At 43.0% G+C, this 18,696-nt stretch overlaps 1 protein-coding gene across 7 annotated transcripts in view; it reads right to left on the bottom strand.

The window, feature by feature from the left end:
* Anks1b (ankyrin repeat and sterile alpha motif domain containing 1B) overlaps window positions 1-15,032 on the bottom strand; it is a 1,103,087-nt gene extending 1,088,055 nt beyond the window's left edge. For 6 of the 7 annotated variants that reach the window (XM_032911305.1, XM_032911312.1, XM_032911325.1 and 3 more), the window contains exon 1: window positions 14,553-15,032. In XM_032911305.1, the coding sequence (XP_032767196.1) occupies window positions 14,553-14,686 (134 nt within the window). In that variant the 5' untranslated portion in view covers window positions 14,687-15,032. The remainder of the gene's footprint in view (window positions 1-14,552) is intronic. The other variant, XM_032911232.1, reaches the window with a different exon arrangement.
* Between the last annotated feature and the right edge of the window lie 3,664 nt (window positions 15,033-18,696).

The following is an 18,696-nucleotide window of genomic DNA, read 5'->3' as shown; positions in this document are numbered from 1 at the left end:
GGGAGGGAAGTTTCAGGAGCCACAGGACTCAAGGACACCACAAAAACACAGACCAGAGAATCAAGTAAGCAGGGCTCGTACGTTGATCACGACATCAAAGGGACCATGGCTCTGAGCAAGGTCCTCTGCATATATGTTATGGTTCTATGGCGGTGTTCTCATTACAGATGGTTGTGAGCCACCATGTGGTGGCTGGGATTCGAACTCAGGACCGCTGAACAGCAGTCAGTGCTCTTAACCGCTGAGCCATCTCTCCAGCCCTGTGGGGGTGTTCTTGTGAAAGTCTAACAGTGGGCTGTCTCTGACTCATTTGCCTCCTACTGGGTTGCCTCGTCCAGCCTGGACGGGAGGATTCGTGTGTAGTCTTCTTGTGACTTTCCATGCCGTGTTTGGTTGACCTCCTGGGAGGCTCGCTCTTTTCTGGGGGTGGGGTGAGGGGCCTGGGAAGAGTGGAGAAAGGGAAAACTGTGGTCAGGATGTAATGTGTGGGAGAAGAATAAAAGGAAAAAGAAAAAAATATGATTATGGAAGAATAAAAGGAAAAAAGAAAAAAATATGATTATGGAGGCTAAGTAATCACACTGGAAACACATCACAAACTATTGAACGAGAAATCCAGAATCCAAAATTGAATGGTTTGTGAGATAAGTACATAGAACCTGCTAGTGGGGAAAATTCTCAAGTAATAAAGATGGTAAGTAACTTCTAAGTTTTACTCAAAAGTTTTCAGGCATGCTGCTATAATAAGTGGATAACCGATGCATTACATAAGAAAACCAAGAAGCTAATACACATTCATTGCCTTCAAGATAAGTTAAAACTCCTTATGGAACCCCCAGAAATCCCTCAATTTCTAGGCCTACTTCTTGTCCATGAAAACAGACTGTTTGCAACATTTCTGAACCACATTCTTCATGTCCACACACTGTCACTGGATATACTGCTCCTTCCGCCTAAAATATCCATCCCCTAGTCTTGTCAGTCCAGTAAATTTCTATTTGTCCTACAAGATTGGAGCAGCACCTCCCATCTCAGGTTCCCTGCATGCTCCTCCCATGCAAAATTGAAAAGGTTTTCATATTTTAAGTCTTTCTTTGTGCCAGTGTTCGGGTGGTACTGTGTGGTATCGCACAGCAGGTTACACCTCAGCGAATTCGAACTCTTCATAAAACTCTTCCATCCACTAGCACTGGGGCTCGGAAAAGATTACCCCCATCAAGTTTAGGAACCGCAGAACCCCTTATCAATACCCACTGAAATAATTAGCTGTCTGTTCTATTAAATCCCTGACTGAGTTGGTCAGTCAGATAGTATGCGTTTGGTAGAATCAAGTTTGGTCTATGTACACCCTAATACATAACAGTCAAAAACCTGTTTAATGTTCTAAGCAATGGCTTAACAGCCACTTGTTAAGTTTTCCCATTTTCCTCTGATAGCGTCCTCAATATCTTCCAATGCTCAGAATGACAGACCACCCCCAACAAGAAACAATGCACAAGTCAGCTGACAGTTTGCCAGAGCAAAGACCATCCCTACATAGTCCTCACTGCTCCCACAAACACATAGCTCTTTACTCACAGATCTCCACACCGGCATCTGTATGAAACAGACAATCCTGTAAGTAAATGCAGCCCTTTTCAGTGTTTCCGAAACACTAAATATTACGTTTAATATATCTGTATATGACATAGATATTTCAAATGTAGATTAGTAAGAGGAGGACAAAGCAAAAACCTTACATGGCTAAGAGTAATTTAGTAAGAGAAAGAGGAGGGAGGGACAAAAAGTAAACAAGGAAGAAAGAGGTAGGGGAAAGGGGGAAGGCTAGCAATGCCAAAAAAATGCTAACTGGAATCCCAGGCAAAACTTCAAATGTACAATAATGTTTACACTGTCCTGTACAATAATGTTTACGGAGTCACATGGACACTGAAATCAACTTGCAGCACGAAATATTCCCAAATAAAAATAACTCTACCTAAAACATTTTGATTCAAATCTCAAGCCACATGAGATATTAAAACTGTTACCTGATTCTACTGCACAGTTGTCCCCTGTAACTTCTGGAAGCAGACGACAATATACTAGATGTTTCTCTCTGAATATCCATCCAATCAAAAGTTTAGTTTACGTAGCTCATGGCGAAGGGCATGTCTAGCATGCTCTATATTTGAGCCCCAGTGCTACCAAAAAAATTTCTAGGAATTAACTAAACTTTTTAAGAGACTCTTTATCACCAGCTGCATCTCCAATAAATCTCTTTCCTCTTCGGTCTTTCGAGAAGGAAGGATAACGACGTCTTCATCTAACCCCTCTTATGAACCAAGCAAAGCCTATTCCATTCACTCGGCCACAGAGCTGCACAGCGTAGCTATGCTATTTCTGCCTCAGGTTTTGTTGTCTCTTACAATGAGGATAATAAAAAGATGTTTTCTTCCTAAAAGCTCTACCAATCAACCTCGATTCCGTATCACTTGACTGTCCGCTCCCCGGAGCGGGTTAGGGTGAAGGTAAAGAGGAGGAGGGCACCGGGCGCTGGCTCCCTCACAGGTTAAGGGGGATAGTAACCCCAGAGGTGGACAAGACAGCAAAGCTGCAGGAAGAACACTCCACACTCTTCTAACTTGGGGGGGATGGGGTATGTGGGGGAGGGGTTCAAGACAGGGTTCCTGGCTGTCCTGGAACTTACTCTATAGATCAGGCTGGCTTTGAACTCACAGAGACCTGTCTGTCTCCCCATGCCGGGATTAAAGGCATGCACCACCACTGCCAGGCTAGACTGCTAATTTAAAGGTGCAATACTTGTTCTTACTCTACTTCCCACAATGCAGCTCTACCGCTCACAAGATCGCTTCCCTGCTTTCCTTCTCCTCTTGTTTATCTCTCTGTTGTAAGCAAACACTAATCAAAAGCAACAGGGGAAGAAATGATTTACTCCAACATACCGTGAACAGTGCCTCATAAAGAGAAGCCAGAACTTGAGCCTGAAACAGAAGCCGCTGGAGACACCCTGGAGGAAGACAGCCTACGGGCTTGCTCTCCATGGCTTTGCTCAGCTTGCTTTCTTATACAACCCGGAACCACCTGCCCAGCACTGTGGGCACCACCCACGATGTGCTTGTGCTGTGCCCTTCCACACACTCATGAATCAAGGAAATGAACCAAAGACGTGCCCACAGGTGGTTCTAATTTGTTAATCTGACAAAAAGCCAACCAGTTACCTCTGTCTCCCTTTAGGGAAGGGACAATTGGAAGAAAAACTATGGCCGAATTGAGTCTGCAATAATTAGCAAAGTGTAGAAACCACTTCACCTTCTTGAGGGTAGTTGAGTAAGGAAGCATATAGGAAATGTGGCGTGAGAAAGAGAAATACCAAGCAGGATCTGAGGCTGCCCGTTTAGACCCAAAGCCGTCAACCACGACTTGATCTGTCCATTTTGATTAAATGGTAACCAGTGTGAGCAGACTGACTCTGGTCTTGTAAGCAGAAGTCATTACCCTCTTTAAACATAAAGCTACTCTCTCACAGACTCCAACTGCCTATAGCATGAGTAAATCAATGTTCCATTAGATACATGAAGACACTACCACTTAATAAGAAAGCAGTGCTCATAAGAAACAGGTTCGAGGGCCTGAAGAAATGGCTCAGTGGTAAAGAGCACTGACTGCTCTTCCAGAGGTCCTGAGTTCAATTCCCAGCACCCACATGGTGGCTCATGATCACCTGTAATGGGATCTGTTCTCCTCTTCTGGTGTGTCTGAAGACAGTGACAGTGTACTCACATACATAAAATAAATATTTCTTTAAAACAAAACAAAACAAAAGAAACAGGTTCAGAGACTAACACTCTTCCAGCACTGTAGTAGAATAAACCAGAAAAAAAAACAAAACCATATCCTTTAACCAAACTTCTTTTTCATTCTCTCTCAAAGAATCTATTTCAAAGATTCACTTAACTTTACAAAAAAAAGAAAGAAAGAAAGAAAGAAAGGAAGGAAGAAAGAAAGAAAGAAAGAAAGAAAGAAAGGAATCGACTTGCTATCCTGCTGAAGTAAAAATGGAGGAAAACTTGGCTCTAGGAAGAGTTCCTAGACATGAATTACACAGGAGAGTCATTAGGTCTTGGGTGGCGTTGCCTATGGAACTCGCATGGTCTGTTCATCGCACCCATCAGGGAGAACACAGGGCAGGTAAGCCTGCTTTTTCAAATGTAAGATATTTCTTCAAACCCACATATGAGAAACCAAAACATCATATTTTAACTAACTAGACAATTCTGCAATGTGCTTAAACTGGAAACCAAGTTCACTAAAATGTAATAAATATTTTCCAGGTCTGCACATTGAAATCCCATCTTTTCTACCCCTTCATTTACATTATTCCATATGCAAAATAAACTATTTCCAGTGGACCACTGAACTAACCGGATTGTTTACTGTCACCTAAGAAGTTAGACTGTTAATGTCGGTCGACACTCTGCTGAGCACTGGTCAGTCCTTTTGATGTCAGAGCAGAGTTGTACCCACCCTCCCATGCACTGAGGTGCACATTCCCTAGGAACTGTGCAATGCAAAACTAGCCAGAACCGGTGGGTGAAGGTAAATGGCAGGACATTCATCTAGCATGGAGGATACCCTGGTTTTCCTGGCATCATAAGAAAACAGAACAGAAAGACAAGATGACAAGCAGGCACTGGGTTAGCTTACTGCCACCATAGCATCCCATCATTTTAAAGAGGAAGCTGAAAGCCCTACTTCATAGAGAAGGAGGTCAATGCCAAAACTCCCGCTCCTCTCTCCTTACACCCATCATGCAGCTGGCACTGTTCACTTGGGCAGACATTGCTCCCTGAGCACAATAGTGCAATCATTGCCTCAAACATCACTAAAATAGACAACCCCTTGGAACTTGACTATTTTTATGGACATAACATCTTCAGGAGGTTTAACTGTTCTTATGTGTGGTACACCCCACTTAATAAATGCAGCATCTTTGAAAGCAAGTTTCTCCTATCAGATCTCCAATAATCTAGCTGCCCAAATAGTTGTGAAAATCACAGGGCTGGGTTTTTTTTTCTGTTTCTAGTCACCTCTTAGTTCCTTCTACCTATCACCAAAACCTTTAAATTTGAGAAACTGTAAGGTAACTGATTGATATGTCCTTGGTGACCAGAAAATTGTTTCTTCCCACTTCTTATTAATTTACTTTTTCCCATGGGGGAATCTTAAGAAGTGAATCGTTTATGTTCAACAACAATTTATGAAATGTACTACACATAGCACTCAACTCTTTGAAGAATTGAAAAAAAGACTAAGAAGAACATCTGGAGTGTAGTAAAGGATTATGCTGGTTTAGTAAAGTGGTGGTTGTAGGTTCCTCTTCAAGACCCATGGCTTCACTTACTCTGGGTTGCTAGTTGACTTTCCAGTATCAGGGATGAGTTCCTTCTTATGAAGTGGATCTTAAGTCAAGTTAGAGAGCTGCTGGCTACTGCTATGACATGCATGCCACTAGTGCACCCTTGGGGCCAATGCTGTGGTTCATAGGTGTCAGAGCTCAGTAGAAGGGTTGGTTGCTCCTCTCCTTTGGAAAGTTGCATGGCATCTTCTGGTACTATGAAAGATAGTCTGCAGGAAGGAAGCATTCATTTGGGTCAGTTCAAGATCAGGGGCCTCTGGATCCTGTACCTCAAGTGCATAGTGTCTCCAGCAGCAAGGACTCACTTTCCACCTCTGGGGGGAACCAAGGGCAACAGCAATAGCCTATATGTTTTGGAAGTCCCTTGGACAACACTGACCTTGGACAACTCAAAAGATGGCTTCCCTGGTGTTGGGGGTTTTGTAAGGTGATCTCTACTCTTGGAAGGAGCATTGTTAGCCCAAAGGAGAAAAATTAAACTATGTATGTATATTTATATACAGGCCTACATGTATTAAACAGACTCACCAACATGTCTGCCAAAACATGAGCTCAACAACAATAGTGAGTGTCAAAGTGCAAAGGAGACGGTCTTAACCACACACACACACACACACACACACACACACACACACACACAACAACTATAGTCTGGGAAAAGAGCTTTGAAACACATGGGTACTGGGAAAATTTCCTGAACAGAACACAATGGCTTATGTTCTAAGATCAAGAATCAATAAATGGGACTTCATAAAATTGCAAAGAAAACTGTCAACAGGACAAAACAGCAACCAACAGATTGGGAAAAGATCTTTACCAATCCTAAGTCTGATAGAGGGCTAATATCCAATATACAAAGAACTCAAGACTGAGGAGTACCTAAAGAAATGTTCAACATCCTTAGTCATCAGGGAAATGCAAATCAAAACAACCCTGAGATTCCACCTCACACCAGTCAGAATGGCGAAGATAAAATACTCAGGGGCTGGAGAGATGGCTCAGTGGTTAAGAGCATTGACTTCTCTTCCAGAGGTCCTGAGTTCAAATCCCAGCAGCCACAACCATCTGTAATGAGGTCTGATGCCCTCTTCTGGTATGTGTGTACTCATATATGATAAATAAATAAATCTTTAAAAAAAAAACTCAGGTGACAAAAGATACTAGCAAGGATGTGGAGAAAGAGGAACACTTCTCCATTGTTGGTGGGATTGCAAGCTGGTACAACCACTCTGGAAATCAGTTTGGAGGTTCCTCAGACAATTAGATATAGTACTACCTGAGGACCCAGCTATGCCACTCCTGGGCATACACCCAAAAGATGCTCCAACATATAACAAGGACACATGCTCGACTATGTTCATAGCAGCCTTATTTATAATAGCCAGAAGCTGAATGTCCCTCAACAGAGGAATGATATAGAAAATGTGGTACATTTAAACAATGGAGTACTACTGAGCTATCAAAAACAATGACTTCATGAAACTTATAGGCAAATGGATGAAACTAGAAAATATCCTGAGTGAGGTAACCCAATCACAAAAAAGCACACATGGTATGCACTCACTGATAAGTGGATATTAGGCCAAAAGCTTGAATTACCCAAGATACACTCCACAGACCACATGAAGCTCAAGAAGAAGGATGACCAAAGTATGGATGCTCCCATCCTTCTTAAAAGGGAGAACAAAAATATTCATAGGAGGAGATATAGAGACAAACTTTGGAGCAGAGACTGAAGGAATGGACATTCAGAGCCTGCCCCACCTGGGAACCCAGCCCATACACATACAGCCACCAAACTCAGACAATATTGCTGATGCCAAGAAGTGCATGTTGACAGGAGCCTGATATACCTGTCTCCTAAGAGGCTCAGCCAGAGCATGACAAATACAGAGGTGAATGCTTGCAGCCAACCATTGAACTGAAAATGGGGTCCCCAATGGAGGAGTTAGAGAAAGAATTGAAGGAGATGAAGGGGTTTGCAACCTCATAAGAACAATACCAACCAATCAGAGCTCCCAGGGACTAACACTCAAAGAGTACCCATGGACAGACCCATGGTTCCAGCTCTATATGTAGCAGAGGATGGCCTTGTTGGACATCAGTGGGATGAGAAGCCCTTGGCCTTGCCAAGGCTTGATGCCCCAGTGTAGGGGAATGTCAGGGCAGGAAGATGGGAAGGGGTGGTAGGGATTGGATAGGGGATTTATGCACGGGAAACTAGGAAAGAGGATAACATTTGAAATGTAAATTAAAAATCGAACAAAAAAAACTATAGTCAACTAAGGAATGCTGAAAGTGGAAGAAATTGTCTTCTCTAGGGAAGAGCGGACTACTGCACAGGTCATATTTAGGAATGTATATGTGCATGCATACATCAACAAAAAAGGCCATGAAGTTGGAAAACATCAAGGAGGGTTTGGGGCAGGGGTGAGACAGGGAGGAAATTAAGAATCGGTGTACTCAAGACGGATGATCAAAATGTGAATGAAAAAAAAATACCCTTGGCAGAGAATAGAAGGCAAAGATTAAAACAGACACAGAAGAACACCCATTCAGAGCCTGCCCACATGTGGCCCCATACATATACAGCCACCCAATTAGACCAAAAGAAGTGCAGGCCGACAGGAGCAGGATGTAATCTCCTGAGAGACACAGCCAAATACAACAAATACAGAGGCATATGCCAGCAGCAAACCATGAACTTTGAAGGAATCAGAGAAAGAACTGGAAGAGCTTGAAGGGCTCGAGATTGAACAACAATGCCAACCAACCAGAGCTTCCAGGGACTAAGCCACTACCTAAAAGACTATACATGGACTGACCCTGGCCCAACCTCATAGGTAGCAAAATAGCCTAGTAAAGAGCACCAGTGGAAGGGAAGCCCTTGGTCCTGCAAACTGAACCCCAGTGAACGTGATTGTTAGGGGGAGGCAATGGGGGAGGATGGGAGGGGAACACCCATAAAAGAAAGGGGGGAAGGGTTGGGGATGTTTAGAAACTGGGAAATGGAATAACATTTGAAATGTAAATAAGAAATACTCAAGTTAATAAAAAAGAAAGAAAGAAAGAAAACAGAAAAGAGATTCAATAAGAACCTTCTTGTAGCTGCTTGTTTTCTAATTCTAATTATGTTGCCCAAAAATAAAAAAAAGAAAAAGAAAAAGAAAGGTAAGGAAAAGAAAACCTAAATAAATCTAAAGTATTAGCAAATCTTTATTGCTTTATTAAAATATAAATAATTCTTAATATCAGTGGAAAATGAAAATGCATTACAAATGCAAATCACTTTTGCTTAGAATAAAAGAGTGTACCAAAATTATATTTTCAAGGTTTTGCAGCTGTTTTGTGGAGCATGTAAGTTTCAGAAGACAAAATTGTATGTATATAAGTTGAATAGAAAAGGGGAAGGGGGCCCAACCTGAGAACTCTGGTGAGCTCAAATTTCTCTAAAAACGAAAGGGGGATGACTAGAGAAAAGTAAAGAGTTACTTTTCCAGAGAAAAGGTGAAGTTTGAAGAATACAGAGTGTAAACGTTCACTAACATCATCTTAGGATCTGCCAGTGTAAACCCATAGATCAGTGTCATCACAATCCTCTGTTGTTCATAACAATGTCGTATATTTGATTCTTCCTAGTCCTATTTTCTTCTATCTTCCCTGTTGAGGATCATTATCCAGCTAAAGGAGACACACAGATAAAGGGATATAATAAAGCTGCAAACAGAGAGATCGTAAGAGACGCCGGGCTGCTTTTAAAAGGAGCACGTGTGCGCTACTGATATGGCTACGTGGGTAAAGCCACTTACCACTAAGCCTCGAGATCTGAATTCAATCCCCCACACCAGTGGCTCTCAACCTTCCTAAAGCTGCAACCCTTTAATACACTTCTGCCTGTTGCGGTGACTCCTGACCAAAAAAAATAAATATTTTTGTTGCTACTTTCATAACTGTAACTTTGCTACTGTTAGGAATCACAATGTAAATATTTAATATGCAGGATATCTGCTGTGCGGCCCCTTTGAAAGGGTCGTTTGACACCACAAAAGGGGTTGGAACCCATAGGTTGAGAGCCATTTAGACTTACAGGGTAGAAGGAAAGATAGAACTCCCTCAACTTGTCCTCTGATCTCCATATGCACCCCCCATATAGATATATGTGCAGTAAATAAATATAACTTAAACTTCTTAAAAGAAGTGCGTGTTAGATATCCAGACCCGGAAGATTTAGATCCAAGTACAAGGAATATTCACCAGATCGAGAGTCACAAAAGGCTCACTCACAGAGAGAAGCAAGTTGCACTGACTTCGTTCAAACTTACAGTCGTACGACTAAAGGGATAGCTCAAGGAAATGCCACAAACAGACCACAGCATGAATTTAGAAAGACAATAAGTAGAACACTTCACAGTGTTCTTCCTGGTGTACTGAACATGAACAGCTCACTGGCGGGTTTACCTCATAGTTCTGATGCAAGAAGAAAGGCCAGGCGCAAACTACCACAGAGACTGCATAGGCGGAAAAGCGGTTCTTGGGGACTCTCTTACGGTGTGTTGGTTTCCGGTTATGGTTATAAAGTTCCCATTCTGTGGGAATGGGAAGAACACACACTGAGAAGCAGACTGGGGCGTCCAAAAAGATACACACAGGTTACAAGCAGAGGGTAGAACAAGATGAAATGTAGTAAGAGTAACTTGAATTTAAGCAACACTTTCACAAGTACCAGATGTGGGAATTACGGCTTCACAGGTTGTTAGAAGAGAAACTACTTGGAAGATTTCATTGATAATAAGAACCAACGTCAATTTTGTGGCTCAGAAAAGCTTGGCCTATAGCAAAGTCTTAGAGCAATCGTGCAGTGGTCATCGTTTAATTGTATCATATTTTAAAAGATGCAACATAGTCTCTTTGCATAATCCATGAAAGCACAATCAAAAAAAATAAATAAAAATAGCCCACAGCCCCATCGCTCAAAGATAAATACTACCTCCATTTTTGGGGCCCATAGCTAGACATATAACCATACATTGTGAGTCTTTGCTGTTACTTTTCTTATGAAACTATAATCAAGTTATGATCAAGCTCTTCTATAATCAATTGGTTTTTTATACACCAGTATATCAACCCCATGCCATTCACTCTACACTGACACCTAGTACAGCCTTTTGCCATATTTCAATGAGGCATTTTGAAATCTGAGAATATTCAACGGTCTGAAAAGGATGGTTTTAAAAAGACATGAAAATTTGAATTTTAACCCATAAACCTTATAGTCACAAACAGTTAAAGTCAAGAGAAGTTCTACCATGAAAAGGAGTGAGTTTATGAGGAAACACTACAGTTAAATGCGTTTCCCTGCACAACTGTCTTGGCAGATGAATTCAGAAACTTTTTGGATTGACCCATACAGCCAAGCCAGTACCAGCTGCTGGGAGTTACAACAAAGTGGATTTCCGGTCAATAAAAAAATATAATGTTTTGTGATCATAGAGATCAAAAGATAAAACAGAATAGCCAGGTGCAGAGCAGCATGCCTGTAATCTGGCACTCAGGAACCTGAGGCAGGAGGATGCTGAGTTCAAGAGCAGCCTCAGAAAGATAACAAGATCCTGCCACGAAAACAGGCGCATGTGTGCACTGGGTCTAATTATTGAGAATATTAACGGTGCTCGGGATAACTAACAACGTTAACAGTGCTTCAGATCATTTGCACAAGAAACCCCTACACCATGTAAGAACTTGGACTAAAGGCCCCTTTCTACCTGAGGATTCTGATTCCAGTGAAAAACTTAGTGTGGCAATTTCCTCCCAGTTTAGTGAATAAGGCCTTAAGAAATCAAGTCTCACAGTGTCTCGTGGGCTTTGCAGCGGTGGAGGAACCCTAACTCTTAACAATGAACACCTATGTATTCAGTGATCCTTATTTGTTACTTTTTGTGTCATTTAATCCTCACAAAAGCCCCAGGAATAGATTTCTATTTCCACCTTGCAATGTTTCACAGTGAGTATGGCTTTTTGAAGTCATTTAAGGGCATTCTTACGCCCGCTAAAAACTGCAATGTCACTCAAGCAAACCTCCTTGTGACGTAGCCACAGCTGGTGTCGTAAATCACAAGTAAACAGAAAGTATCTTCTGAAAAAACTTTTATCCAATTGGGTCTCAAACAAATAGTCCAGGAATATATTTTTTCTTGGCAAAATGATTTTTAAGTGTAATGATTATTTATGGCTTAAAAAAAAAACAAAAAAAGACATGTAGACTGTACTTTCCGAATTGATCACACACCTTAAACTTTGGAAACAAAATAAATTCTTGTCTGTGACTGAAGATTCAGTAAGGCAAATTTTAATCTCTGGGTTTCAAATCCTTGGCATTACTAATTAAGTAACCTTGGACACTTTAGTCTTTCATCTGTGAAATGAGTATTGGCCTCTGGATGAAACATGCAAGCTACTACCCCAGACTCTGCCATCATTAGTATACTACACATGTAAGAAAGCAAGCAGAAGAGACTGACTAACCTATTCCACAACTCACTCCAAGAAAAAAAAAATTAAAATACTTCCGAGGGCCATTATGTTTGCTGGAGAAGAGCACACCTCCATTACCCTGTAAGTTTCTGATGGCAAGCATTAATGAGATAAGGTGATAACCACATAAAATATGTCCTCTTAGAAACATTTTATTCAAAGGGTCACCTAAATACAATTGCAGCTCCTATTCTGCTAAAAGACATATGAGAGTTGTTGGGTCAGTGTGAGGTAAGTAAATGCAAGTCTGGAAGGTTCTGCCATTAGTTGTGGGGTTTGCAGCTTGATTCAAACTGTCCCCATGAATACATCGTTTTCCATGCCTGTTCCTATAGAGCTACCAGGGCCGCCCAACAAAACCAGTAATAAAGAAGACCCATTCCAGATAAACACCGTGGCTCGTGCTTTTCTGGCTTAAATATTTACTAGCATTAAATACTTGGTGCATTAACCCTAAAACTTGTCAACTGTTTCTGTTTCAAAAATAACACAACTGAGGAGGGAGTATATGAAAAAAAAAAACATTTGTTTCACTTTGTGTCAATGAAATTAACTAAATCTCTCATTGCTAATGAATTCTTTATTTTCTAAGAATATTAATTTTTAATCTTTAAGGAACTGGTTTTAGCACACAGCCAGAATCATTTTTACACTTACGCATTGATACTTTTGCAAACACACCTGGTTCACTTATCACTTAAAACTGTAGCTGACTTTTTCTATAAAGTATCTAGAGGTAAACATCAGAACTGTAGTCTAAAATATGTATATTACCTACCTGTATTTGAAAATGGGGCACACAGAATAACTATCTTTTCTAAGTCTAAGACCCACTGGGGGGCAGAGTGTCTACACACAGTCATTGTTCTGCAATGAAATACCATTCCAATATGTCACTGTCACCAATTATATATAATAGTCTATGGCTCTTTAAATCTCACCATTTTTTCAGTTATGTTCATTTCACTGTAAGATAACCTTTTCCTTTCCCTAGAGACAATAGTGTAATTAATTGCACCATTTGACCACAACCTATGGGAAACTGTGTATACAACACAATATTTTCATGCAAAAGTTTGTATCAAACACTTAGGGACATCAGCACAAGAGGTCAGAGCAGCAGTTCTCAACCCCAGGGCTTGCGATCTCTTTGAGAGTCAAATGACCCTTTCACAGGTCTTGCCTTAGACTCCCAGAAAACATAGATATTTACCTTGCAATTGGTAACAGTAGCAAAATGACAGTTATAAAGTAGCAACAAAAGTAATTTATGGTTGGGGTGTCACAGTAGGAGGGACTGTATTAAAGGGTCATAGCATCAGGAAGGTTCAGCGGATAACGATGTTTGCTTGCTCTCAAACCTGAGAACCTGAGTATCACTTCTTGAATCCACATGATAGAGGGAAGAAGAAAAAAAAAAAACAGACTCTCGCAAGTTGTCCTCTGTTTTCTGAATGGGCTAGATGGCATACACACACACACACACACACACACACACACACACACACACACACTCCAAACATATGTACTTTTTATTTTTTTATAAAAAGTAGTACAAAATACTTTTAAGCAAAAAAAATCACTTCAGCTTTTAAATTTTTTTTAACAGGTATCGTTAAGTCGCCTAAGAGATGTTTTAAGATAGAGCTATGCATGATGACAGACGCTTCCAAAACTACACAGGACAAACTGAACAATACAACTTGAGAACTGAAGAGATTTCCTTGAATTTCATTTAGTGAGTGCTCTTCGGGCTTCCTGCCTCCTAGGCGATTTCATTCGTTCAATTCAACTCTTAATAGTTTCCCAAACACACAAATCAACCCGGCTCTCCCTAGCTTATGTATGGTGAGTAAAGACCTTGACTTTTTTTTTTTTTTAATGTCACCTTAGAAAGAGCCTTTGAGCAATATTTGTCTCCCCTGCAACATGTTGACATTAAAAGGCCTCTGCTGTGTTCCACACACACTTTCCCAAGCCGGATGTGGCTTCCAGCAGCCTGAGTTTCACTCAGCTGTGTCCGGGGAAACTAAAAGTCCTGGCTAAAGCTGCCTCACCTGCCTCATCAAGTTTTACACACTCCTGATTGACATCTCCTCAGAAGGTCCACAGGCTTTGTTTTTGTGGGATCATAACCCACCGCTGATGCCTTCTGCAGGAAAAGGTAGCAGCAATCCAGGGAGGCCGTGGCTGTCACGGGGTAACTGCAAGCATCCCACAGCTTCTCATTTAAAGAGCCAACTAGTAGGGGTGGGCTTTCACAGCTGCAAACACCAACAGTAACGGGCATGCCGATCTTCTTCTAGCAACATCAGGACCTGTACAAGTTCTGCACCACAGCTTGGAGAAAAGTAGCTGATTGACGCATTGATGGGAAAAAGCTATTTTAAAATTACTCCAAGAGTCTAAACCATCAGTCTGACTGGGAGGCTCATGCCTCCACTTCACACACAAGGTCTGTTTTCCTGCCTAATTTAAGAATGAATCGCTGACATCTCCAAGGTGCCATACCCTAAGGAGAGAACGTACCCATCACAATGCCAACGAGGGGGGTACAGAACACCACCAACCCCTCGCGCCCGCAGTGGGTGCCAATTCTTACCTTAGCAGATTAGACAGGGGCAGAGGTCCGGATCCACCACCCAGGATCCCTCCTTTCCTGCCAGATAGGAGTTTCTCCACCAGAGCCACATTGCCAGTACGAGCAGCCTCTAGCAGCTCCTGGTCCTTCCCCATAGTCTCTCACCGAGTCCGCTACAGAGTCCTTTCCCTGCTCCGGTCCTCCTCCAGGTCCACTCCCCAAAAGCCAGGGCCCTCCCCGCCCCACCCTAAAAGGATGCCCGGGCTTCAGCACGCGGAGATTCCCCGCAGCCCCGCACAGGGAGCAGCACGCCGTCCTCCTTCTCCCGGAGCAGCTTTACAATGGGGAGCAGCCCGTGTTTGGGCAGAGGGGCTGGCCGAGCGGCGACGCGCCCCCACAGCCACTCCCCTGCATTCCCGAGGCCTCCTTCCCGCGGGTGGGGTGCGAGCGGGTGGGGACCGGGCCCGGGTGCTGCCGAGGAACGGAAGGAGGATGCAGAGCTCTGAGCACAGAGAATGCCAAGCACTGGGCAGGATGCTCCGGCGCTGACAGGAGGATGCTGAGCACGGGGAAGGATGCTCCGGCACTGAGGAGCAACACGGAGCTCTGAGGCTGATGAGGAGCGAGTCAAGCGCGTCCTCCCGGGAGCTAGAGGGTAGCGAACCACAGCGGCAGAGGCGGCCGGTGCTTACGAGCGCCCAGCCTGGACCCTACTGGGTTCCGCGCCCCGCAGGCTCGGCTCTTTCAGGCCGGCGATGGCCGCGGCCCGCGGCTGCAAGAAGCGCGGCAGCCGCGGCTGGGGTGGCTGCGGCCCGCGCCGAGGCTGGGCTGTGCGGGCTGTGCGGGCGAGCCGCGGCGGGTGCGTGCGGAGGGCGGCGGCGGCGGCAGCTCGGAGGCTCGGCGCGCGGGGGGCGTGTGCGCGCGGCAGGTGCGGCCAGGGGCCGGCCGTGGGAGGGCAGGGGATGGGGGTGCAGCTCTGTGCCCAGTGGGCGGGGCCCTCCTTGCTCCCTCCTCCGTGCTCCCTCCGCTCTCCTCCCTCCTTCCCCGCTCTTTGCTCCCTCTCCCTCCTCTCTCTCCCCCTCCCCCCCCACCCCTTCTGCTCCACTTCTCCCGTCTCCTCGGAAGAGGTTTAACTGTGTGAGTACTGGAGATCACCGGGCTAGCTGAGGCGCCTTCTCTGCCTGGAGCCCAGAGTCAGTCAGTAGCCGTACTTGGGGGAAATCTTCCACTAGGATGGAGATACCTGATGCTGGGAAGGGGCGCTTTTGCTGCTGTTTCTGTCCCAGTCCAGGGGACTTGCTTGGCCTCTGCTGAGAGTCTGAGATGTCCGCCCTTGGAAGAGGCAGAAGAGGTTTGTTTCATCCTAGTGTCTGAACCACTGAATGCCTTGTGACTTTTGCAGGTTTTTTAGGGGTTTTAATCAGCCTGAATTTTACTTGGGCTTTGGAGATCTGCTGACTTGTGCAAGCACCAGAAAAAGGGTTCTCATTGGAAATTCTTCCACATCCACCCTAGGAAAAATATAAATGGGCATGGATGAGAGAACTGCTTTGATTTGCATATATCATCAGCAGTTCATTGTGTATGGCTGCCTTGATTTTGTTGGCTGTTTTCCTTGCTTGTGGTAGAGAACGAATGCTTATTCTCCTTTGAAACTTCCTGTGACAGCTTGTGGTCAATTGGAAGGAAAAGATGCGACTGTCGTTTTGCTTACAAGAACCCGATGAACTAGATGTCATTACTATATATTACTGTAGAACTAAAGTTAGAGGTTCAGAAAAGGACAAGGTGCCACACAGTCGTTGGCTGACAAACTGGACCTGGGAGTTAGTAAGATGGCTCAGCAGGTAAAAGAGCTTATGCCCAGCCTGAGGACCTCCTCAGCCCTCATAGTAAAAGGAAATAGCTCCCACCAGTTGTCCTCCGGCCTCCATATGCACGCACGCGCATGCATGTGCGCGTGCACACATACCTGTGTGCTCCCAATAAATAAATATAAAAATAAATAAATAAATAAATAAATAAATAAATAAATAAATAAAAGGGTTGGCGAGATAGTTCTACAGTTAAAGAGTATTCTCCTGCTCTTTCGGAGAATCAGAGTTCAGTTCCTTGCACCCATATCAAGTGGCTGACAATTTTGTGTAACTCCAGCCATAGGGAATCCAGATCATCTGGCCTCCACAGGCCCTACACTTCGGTGCGCGCGCGCGCGCGCACACATACACACACACACACACACAAGCACACACACATAGAAACAAATCTTTAAAATAAATCAATAATAAATGGAAAAAATTTAATAGCTGGATCCTAGAATTGGCTTAATTCAGATCCCAACAACATTGAATAGCAAATGACACCGAAGTTAATTCTTACAAACATTGGATGAGCGCTCGCCACATGCCCGAAGCCATATGTACTATATTTTTGTTTCCACACTCGACAAAATTTCTGTAGACTATGAGACTATCATGCGTGCATTTTGCTTTTCTGTGGGGGCAGAGGTGCCTCTTAAATCCTTAGTGTACATATGAGGACACCGATGAGCTCAAAGTCATGCTGCTGGGAAGTAAGGCAGGCAGGACAAACCCAGGACTCCCTGCTGTCTAGGCCAAGACCTTAAGTGAACAACAGGGAAACTCAAAAGACACTCGGGAAAATAGATAGATAGATAGATAGATAGATAGATAGATAGATAGATAGATAGATAGATAGATAGATAGATAGATGGATGGATATGGATGGATGGATGGATGGATGGATGGATGGATGGATGGATGGATGGATGGATGGATGGATGGATTGGTAGATTTGTAGATAGACAGATAGATAGATAGATAGATAGATAGATAGATAGATAGATAGATAGATAGATAAAAATAATTTAAAATGTTTTTCTGTAGCTCAATAGTCTAAGATTTTATTTCAGTGGCTCAGAGCATCAAGTAAATTCTTCTCCTTGCAAGATCCCCAGAAGACACAGAGTTTGACTGTCTGATGTTTTGGTTTTGTTTTTCATTTTAAAATCTATTTTAATGAGAAGACGATATATGACCCCCTGACATAACGGGCCTATCAGAACAGTTCGTGAAACAAGAAAAGAGTAGTCATGAATTCGTTTTGAAAACAGCACAGGAAAAATCCTTTTTCTCCTTTACTACTGTTGCCTCCCAAACAAAAAAACTTCTCCCAGCATATTCTATAAGTACTCAAGAGAGAAAAGCTAAAATATCAACCGATATCAAATCATGGACGAGTTAGTGACTGGGGGCTCGTGAGTCCTCCTTATCAAAATCATGCGACTTCCAGGGGGGAAACCATTAAAAATGATTTGTGCTAAAGATCAGTGCCAAGTTCCAGCCACTCTGCTGACATATGATATTCAAAAGCAATTTTCTACTCTACACGTTTTATTTTAGATACTTCCTAACTCCCTACTGAAGAGGACAAAGGCTTTCACTGAATGATAATAAGCTCGCAAATTAAAAGAGAAAACAATATTCCAAGAATCCAAAGAGGCTAGATATACAGGATGTTTTTTAAGTGTCCAGATTTCATCAAATATATTTGCATCTGTGAGCAATAGAAAGAAGCATTAAATCTTGGGAGCCAACTAGTCAATCTGGATCTCAGTTTGTTAGATAAAAGTTTGGAATTTATCTCTACTAGGCTTCCCCATCCTAACAATATAGTCTAGTGGGGAATACAGAGATTCTTATTTTAACCTGATTTTAGGACTAAGAGGTAGATAGAATTGCTGTTAAAAAAAATGTAGCCCTTACTCCTTTTAAATCCTTTATTTTAGATTACCATATACACAAATGTAATTATAAATTATTTTGAGCACATGGAAAAGTGTGTGTGTGTGTGTGTGTGTGTGTGTGTGTGTGTAGAGTGTTGGGATCACTAAATGGAGCTTATGATGGTTTGTATATGCTCAGCTCAGGAAGTGGCATCATTATAAGGTGTAGCCTTGTTGGAGTAGGTGTGTCACTGTGGGTGTGGCTTAAGACCCTCATCCTAGCTGCCTGGAAGCCAATATTCTGCTATCAGCCTTCAGATGAAGATGTAGAACTCTCAGCTCCTCCTGCACCATGCCTGCCTGGATGCTGCCATGCTCCCTCCTTGATGATACTGGACTGAACCTCTGAACCTATAAGCT

Source organism: Rattus rattus, chromosome 1, assembly GCF_011064425.1.
Source record: "Rattus rattus isolate New Zealand chromosome 1, Rrattus_CSIRO_v1, whole genome shotgun sequence".
In the NCBI taxonomy this organism is placed as follows: Eukaryota; Metazoa; Chordata; class Mammalia; order Rodentia; family Muridae; genus Rattus; species Rattus rattus.
The sequence above is the reverse complement of the archived record's forward strand: the minus strand, read 5'-3'. Positions and strand labels throughout refer to the sequence as shown.